This window comes from Sinocyclocheilus anshuiensis, unplaced genomic scaffold, assembly GCF_001515605.1.
Source record: "Sinocyclocheilus anshuiensis isolate Anshui unplaced genomic scaffold, SAMN03320099.WGS_v1.1 scaffold154, whole genome shotgun sequence".
Taxonomy (NCBI): Eukaryota; Metazoa; Chordata; class Actinopteri; order Cypriniformes; family Cyprinidae; genus Sinocyclocheilus; species Sinocyclocheilus anshuiensis.
The window spans coordinates 3,334,484-3,342,974 of NW_015546101.1; the positions used below are offsets into that span (position 1 = coordinate 3,334,484).

General features: G+C 37.8%; 1 protein-coding gene across 2 annotated transcripts in view; it reads right to left on the bottom strand.

The window, feature by feature from the left end:
- The window catches only part of LOC107700482 (uveal autoantigen with coiled-coil domains and ankyrin repeats protein-like), a 70,765-nt gene extending 63,124 nt beyond the window's left edge, over window positions 1-7,641 (bottom strand). The window contains exons 1-2 of one of the 2 annotated variants that reach the window (XM_016502157.1): window positions 7,619-7,635; window positions 7,439-7,493 (exon numbers count right to left, since the gene is read on the bottom strand). In XM_016502157.1, the coding sequence (XP_016357643.1) occupies window positions 7,439-7,486 (48 nt within the window). In that variant the 5' untranslated portion in view covers window positions 7,487-7,493; window positions 7,619-7,635. Of the gene's footprint in view, window positions 1-7,438 lie in introns of both variants that reach the window. The other variant, XM_016502156.1, reaches the window with a different exon arrangement.
- Between the last annotated feature and the right edge of the window lie 850 nt (window positions 7,642-8,491).

Consider the following 8,491-nt stretch of genomic DNA (forward strand, 5'->3'; position numbering starts at 1 on the left):
AGCCAAACCCATTTCAAACAAGGTTATCTTATTATATTATTGTTACCTTATAGACTCAAGAATACATCCATTCCAGACACAGAAGACGCTCTAATTTGAATTTACAACATTTATTTTACCAACCAAACATGTTAGAAGTACACACACATAAATTTAAATAAAGACGAACCCCGGCTGGCTGGCCATCAGTCCCTTTCTCTGTGTCAGACTTAACTTTGTTTGTTGTCGTCTTCTAAATAATGCCACGAGTGGGGCTTGAGGAAGTGATGTCGCCTGCGTCTGCGCAGTGCGACCTGATGCAGCCCATGAAGTGAGACCCAGGAAACAGAAATACTGCAAAATAATAATAATAATAATGTGACTAAACGAGACGAAATAACGTTATAACATTTCGTTTCGTCTCGTTTTGGTCAACGAAAATGAAGAGACATTTTAGCATAGTTTTTATTTTGTAAACCACATTTAGTCTCGTTTTTATTCGTCATTCGTTGACGACGATATTTAGTCATAATTTTCGTTGACGAAAGCAACACTACTGCAGACAAAATTATTGATCCTGAATCTGAAGGCACCACTGAACCAGGCCCGGTTCTTGACGGCTATAGAAGGGTGGGCTGGCAGATATCCTGGGTGGGCATTTTTTAGTCATCATATCATCATATAGTGTAGAAGATATTTATACTGTAGATATTGTTATATTAACTATATTATATACACTGAAAAAAGCTTTCACATGGGCAGCCTAGAATATCATGCACTTTCACAGCAAAATAAAAATGTTTCTTTATTGAATAGTAAAAAAAATTAAAATTAAAAAAAAACCTTTGTTCTCTTTCTCTGGATCATTGTTTTCAACACTTAAAATAACTTTTTTATTTATACCAAACAAGGCCGTAATCTAGAACATTGGTGGGACCAGACATCTATGGTTATGGTACTTATTTAAATAAACTAAATAAATAAAGGATTTAAATGTATTTAGGGGAATAACTTAAAATAAGAAAAAAGAACAGTTAAAAAAATTTTTAAAAAACATTTTTTTGTAAAGTAATAAATCTGGGGTGCGTTTCCCAAAAGCATCCTTAGCCAATATGGTCGCAAGTTCCGTCCTTACCAACATAGTTCAACGATTTGGTGTTTCCTGAAACCACAGTTCAAATGAACATTCGCAAACATTACGTGGTAGAAACTACAGCTCTCCACCTGTGGTTAGAAGCATAGTTTCTTGTTAGTAAGACATATGGACTTAAATAAATTATGCTTTGGGGCACAATAAGCAAGCTAACATGCAGTACAATCTATATCTTCAATTCAATTTAAATATTTATACATTTTAATCGATACATTTTAGCATGTCCTCAATAAGCGCCGTTCTTGAAGAGTGTGCATGTGCATAAATGCCTAAGGGAACCCCGGAGTATGACGTAAGAGGTACTGCTGGGCGGTATACCGGTTCATACCGAATACCGGTGTTTATTTTTGTTATGATATGAATTTTTAAAATACCGCAATACCGGTGTATGTCGCTTAAACAACGTTCGGAACGCGACACTGTTTGAAAGGGGTCCCTTTTGGGAGGAAACAGCTGTATGTGTTACTAAGCGTGAATGTTCCAAAACTGAAGCTGTAGAACTAATTGAATGTGATGACAGAAGAACTCATCCACAATATCCACATTGACCGCCACAAATATCCACCGCCCCCTGCCATCAGCTCCCGCGTCTCACACACACACACACGAGCGCGACTTTAGCACTAGATTTAGCAAGGCCCTAAATTGTTGAACTAATGTGGTTCAAATGACAGAGATGCGACCGTTTTCCAAGTAGGTATAACTGCAGACCGGAGATCTCCAACATGGGGTGTGAACTCAAAAAGTGGGCAGAACCTCCAAAATGGGGCGGGGTCTCCTCACACAAAGACTTTCACCATTGGCTCTGGCTTCAGCCAATTGTTATTGACTTACATTTCAAAATAAAACTTTATAAGTTGTCAATGAGAGGAAGGCACGCCCTATTTTGGAGCTCCCACCCCGCTTTGGAGTTCCCGTCCCCATTTGGAGATCTCCAGGCTACAGTTATACCCTTCTCCCGTGTTCGGGAAACAGTCATGACTGGCTAGTTAGTTTCCACAACAATGCATCGTACTATGGTGGTTAATCAGTGAGTTACGTCGTTGTACGGGAAACGCACATCTGAACTGCAAATAATATTTTTTATTTTAAAATATGCACCCATTCAATTTCAGTTGTATTGTTGAAAACGCAAAACAGAAAAATGCATTTGTCATAATCAATTATGAATTAGGCTACATGAATCACGTAAATGACAGACCTACTTTCTATTCAAAACTGCAGAATTTGACATAAAAAGTCGAGTAGTTTGCGTCACTGGTCGTTTACGTCATAGAAGGGGAACGCTAAGTTTCTTACAGTCGAACCGACTGTTGCTATAGTAATAAACGCAACTTTCATCGCACAGGCTCTTTACTTTCAGTTTTCATTCTTACATTCAGCTGAACTGTATAGCCTACATGCATTTAAAATTGCTCAGGTAATTTCAGTGGTAGGCTATGATACATATTCATGTAGCCTATTAAACTCCCAGTAACTTGATAGCGCGCAAATATTTCTGCCCGTTTTCGCTCAGTCATGCCTCTGCTTTTCTGCAACAGACTGAAGCATGAATTCAGCGCGCCTTGCATTCAGCTAATAAAAGAAAAATGCTGCAATTTTCTGATGTTATTTTATTATTGTTGGGGCAGTCTCCAGCTATATCTTAAACTTCTCAAAATACAGTCCGCTTCAGATTGGTTTTAATCACTGCATAAAAAAATTAATGCAATCTTTATCTAATTCTGATTGGGTGGGCAAGACTGTCATTTGGGTGGGCTCAGCCCACCCCTGCCCATGTCTGGAGCCGGCCCGCACTGGACTATGCTTTTAGAAAGGAAGCAATGCCAAGTTTTACACACTTTTACAGTGCACTGCAACCGCCCCTTTAAAGTTATAGTTCACCCAAAATGAACATTTGGTCATTATTTACTAACCCTATGTCATTCCAAACCTGTTTGACTATTTTTCCTTATGTGGATCACAAAAGATGTTTTGAAGAATGTTGGGAACCAAAAAACTTATTGGAGCTTACTGACTTCCACTACATGGAAGATATTACTAAAAATATCTTTTTTCTTGTTCCACAGATGTAGATATTCAGATTTGGAACAACGTGAAGTTCAGTAAATTATGACAGTTTTCATTTTAGTGTGAACTATCCCTTTAAGCACTGCACAGTTAGCCTGATTTGCTTTTTGGTACCAGTGCACCCTTTACAGCTAGAGAACAATGAACCTCTTAAAGGGATCATATGATGCGATTTAAATTTTTCCTTTCTCTTTGGAGTGTTACAATCTCTTGGTGCATAAAGAAGATCTGTAAAGTTTAGAGTAGCACTTGTTGTTTGTCATTTCTCTGATCACGTAAATGCAGACAGAGTTTTATGTTTATGCGGCACGATGCAATGCAATGCCACGCAACGCGTAAAAAGACAGTATAAGTCATTATAATCAGTAATTATGACCCCACTGGATGCAACAAATGCCTCGTTTGTAATGGGTTTTAATGTTTTTGTCTCGTCGCTCCGGCCGGGACACGGCATCAACAGTATGTGAGGGGCGTAACATTTCCGTCTCACACTTGAGGTATTCGGCCAATCACAACACACTGGATAGCTGGCCAATCACAGCACACCTCGCTTTTCAGACCGATGAGCTTTGTAAAAATCGACACGTTTCAAAAAGGCGGGGCATAGAGGAGAAACAATAATGTACAGTATGTGGAAAATAATGTGTTTTTTTTACTTTAAACTGCATAAACACATTTCATTACACCAAATACACAAAATAATGTTCTTTTTAGCAGCATCATATGACCCCTTTAAAATGGTTATTTGTAATGCAAACAACTTCAGCGATTCAACAAAGAAATCTTACTACGATACTTTTCCTTCATCACCAAACAATAGCCAATCCTGAAGACAGTCTATGACAGCCACGGATGATACAACCAGGAAAGAAGGTACTACAGAAAACTATTGTTGCGAGATGGTGAGATGCAGTAGACGCTGTGCAATTAGATTCAGTATAGTAATTAAACATCAGTTACATCACACTTAGATGTTATCAAAAGTAAACTGTGGAAGTTTCACTCAGCTAAAAAACTAAATGAAGGCAGAAAGGTTTGAGAAATCAGTCTCTGAGGGTTGATAGCTTTAGGTAGTTTGTTCATTGAAATTAATAATGAAAACAGAAACTGCGAGTGAGATGCAGTACTGGGAAATTGTGCATTCATTTAACTCGGGCCTCAGGCATGCCTCAAGGGCTCCAAAGAGCCAGAAACACCACTGCTTGCACACTATGATACTTTTGAAGACAACGCTGAGTAGAATGTAAAATGAGATTGTTGTCTGAATATTTTGTAATGTTTTTCCATACAATAAAGGTGAATGGCATTGGTGACTGAGGCTGTCATTCTGCTTTTAGGGCTTTATATTTGCAGCGATGCAGAAAACAGATAGAATCGTGGAATCCATTCATAAGGCTGTGCACTTAATTAAATCACAATATCATCAGATATCACAAACACTCAAGCGTCTTCACTACAACCTGGCAAAAAAAATTATTAAATAAAATAAGTTTACCTTAACTTGGTAAAAAACTGTGGACGCTTCACTTAACTAAAAAACCTTAACCTTTTTGATAATACATTTATATTAAATCATAAAACACAGAATCTCTAAATTTCTGGGTGGAAAAAAAAAACAATGTTCTGATTAATGTCCATTTTCTGGTCACATGCTTCATAGCTATTATAATATTCCTGTATACATAAACATATTCCAAATAAACTAAAACATAACTGGTTTATTATTGCACATTCTTGTTCTGCTATTCTCTTCTGGAAATACTAGAGATCCTTACTCTTGCAATTATTATTTTTTTAGTGAATTGGAATGAATTGTAAAATTATTGAATTACAAAATATAGATCAAGAGACTTTTACAAATGCAGTCCATATTATTTCTTTTAATGTATGATGTCATAAAGGGCAGAATTCCCTGTATAGGCAATTCTCCCGGAAGAGCACGCACACACATCAACCAGGGGTGTGTTTCCAAAAAGCATCATCAGCTAAACTATGGTCGCAAGTTCCAATGAACTCTATTGGTAACGATGGAACTTGCGACCATAGTTGCTTTAGGGAAACGCACCCAAGAGCGAGAGCAAGAGCAACCCATGAATGTGCTTCATTCGGTTACGGAAGTCGTCAGCACTGCACAGGACTTGCTCAAGAAGGATTTGTCATTTTGTTTTTAGACCACGAAATTAGCAATGTCACCAAAGAAGTGTGTTTTTGGATGTGTAGTGTTGTCAAAAGACCCGGTATTTCAGTACCAAGTCGGTACTAAAAAGGGAAAGATGAACCCAGCGTTGAGGGAGCAGTGGATGTAGTTTGTTTCTCCGGGGCAGCAACAGAGTTTTGCAAGTGTGTTTGTTTATTCCCGGAAGTTCGGTGATGAATGTTTTATAAACAAATTAAATAAAATTTAAGTCAATAAAGTTTCTGTTCCTATTTTATTTTTGTCAATGTCACAGCTTGCAGACGATAGCTACACGAAAGCTGCGTGTTCTTGAGACTCTCTAGCTCCGCCCACGACACACCTCCAGGAGCTCGACTGTTTTCAGAGAGAAGCGTAAAGCTTTATCTGTCTTTTATAAATCTAATAAAACTAAAGACTCTTCAGAGTATGAAGGATGCAATACTACTCTATAGGTACTCAAGATTGACATGAGACTGGCAGAAACTGTGTGTGTTATGTCCCCTTTAAAGGGATAGTTCATCCAAAAATGAACATTTGATGTTTATCTGCTTACCCCCAGGGCATCCAAGATGTAGGTGACTTTGTTTGTTACCATTGCCATGCATTATAAGACCGATAGACTGCAACGGTTGGACTTAAAAATCATAATTTGTGTTCTACTGAAGAAACAAAGTCACCTACATCTTGGATGCCCTGGGGGTAAGCAGATAAACATCAAATTTTCATTTTTGGATGAACTATCCCTTTAATGTTTGTAAATTGTTAAAAAAAAAGATCCCTCTTCATACCACCAGTGTCAAGAAGGAACTAAAGAAATTTTTCACACTCTTCTATAGACTTTATGCGTCAGAGAAACAAATGCGCAGCCATCTTCAGAATTTTGTCTTTGAACTTACGTTTTTGCGGTAGCTCTATAGCATCACTGTTAAAGAGGAATTAGTTGGTGAAGTGGATTTACTTATAATATCTAATGCAGATATTATAATATCTATATTAATATGACCCAAACTTACCTTTGTTTGGACTAAAATATCAGATATAAATTAATGTTCAGCTACCAACTGTCCAGTTCAGACTAATGGATATCTTAATGCCGTTCCAGAAACCAGAATGTTTTATATGGTTATAATACACTTAATCAATTATTATTAAGACTAAAATGTGTGTGTGTGTGTGTGTGTGTGTGTGTGTGTGTGTGAGAGAGAGAATGTACTGATAGATTGCTGAAACTCAGAGAACTCTTCCGGCCACTGAAAGAATCTACAGACATGTCACAAAAAGAGAGGGTGTGCTCCCATGGTCCTTTGTGTTCTGTTAAGTCAGCGGGCAACCAGTGACAATAGTCCAGCTCTGAAAGCATGTGGAAATGCTTTTTCCCATGTGTCAAAGAGGCATCAAGTCAAAACTGAGCTTATAGAGTAAGAGAGCACGTGACCATGACATCGGTTCCTCTGAATCATCTCTTCATTTTAAAGCCAATTCAAAGCTAAACCCTTAAAAAAAAAAGGCACTTCAACAACGAACCCCCATGCAGCCTCCCACCAGGCTCTTTGACATGGAAATTAAAAAGAAGGGAGGGTGAAGATCTCAAGGACTAGCTGCTTCTGAATTAAGGCTGTTTGTGTTTTTTGATTCCATGTTCTACTCGAGGAAAAGAAAACCATTAACTCATTTTCAGAAGCTCAATATGATATCGGATAGAAAGTGATCCCTGGTCTCGACTTTATAGATGCAACATATGATTTTTCAACTGCAACGAGAGGCAAGTTTAAGTAAAGTTTCCCAAAGTTGGGCAAATTCGTGAATTCATGCGGCACAAAGACCAGTGCCCGTGTCCCGGCCTGTTAGTGGATGTGACATGATGAAGTGTCAAAAGATTTGCATTAATGCTGGATGATCGGAGTAAACCTCTTGAGAACAAAACAACAATATAGTAGATGAAATAACACACCGAAAGGTAAATTAAGTTAATCAACTACGCCAAGAAACAAAACTCGCGCAATTTGGATTTAGTTCTCATAAAACAAAACAAGCAAATCTGTTTTAAACTCGTAACTTACCGTGATAGTAACTTCATGCTTTTTCAGTCGATACTTCAAACTCTTCATGTTTTCTCTTTGGTTGTATAACTAAACTGTAGCGTGTCGGTTAGAATTTGAATAAATTACAACAACAGTTACGGTTTAGTTTGATTACGCAAAAACAACTTTTAACGTCTGTCAACACACTGCGAGTTTCACCTGACGCGAAGCACTAGCAGGCTTATCTGGACCCGTTTCCTTACCGACAGCGCCGTAGCCCAATGCCAGTGAGGGATAGTAGAATAAATTACGTTTAAGCCAATCAGGCGTTAGAGGGGGTGGGACTTCCTCGTGGTCCTAGCAGCGTTTGAAATTGTAGCAGGGAACAACGGGAGATGCTGTTGTGCGTCTGACGTCATCCTTACCTGGAAAAGGCTGGACTTTGTCTCACAGAGGCAATTGAGAGAGTGTGAAAAATATGTTTTTGATATACTGAATTGCTTTGGGTGGAGCCATACAGTTCAGGAAAGAAAAAAATAACAGCCTGTGTATAATAGTGAATTTCATTATGCTGCTTACAGCGCCAATATTTATTATAATGCTAATGATATTTTCAACTCAAAACGAGTCTTGTCTGAAACAGGCTGAGTTTGCATCAATAGCTGGTACGAAACAATAAATGGCAATCTTCGCTACAGTTTTTTACAATTCCAAAAAAAAAAAAAAGTGTTTGCATAGGCTACCTTTCGTTTTTGAAGATATCTGATTTTTTCACTGTATTATATTTATCACTGATTATAATTCTATTCATTCAAGAGATGTGTTGCCCCCTTCTGGCCTTGAAAAGAACAAAAGAAACGAGAAGCCCCTTGATGGAACTGGTGAATGAGGTGATTGAGCTGCTGTAGGAGCAATGCCAGATTACAATTAAAAAACACAACTTAAACGTCAGTCCACATGATATGTGTAACTCAATTTATGCAGGAAAATGTTTGCATTTTAATAAATTAATTTGTTAGAAATTATTTAGGCTACATAGAGCATATTGCGTCAACAAAAGTATATTTTGCCAAATCTAATTAATTAAATTCA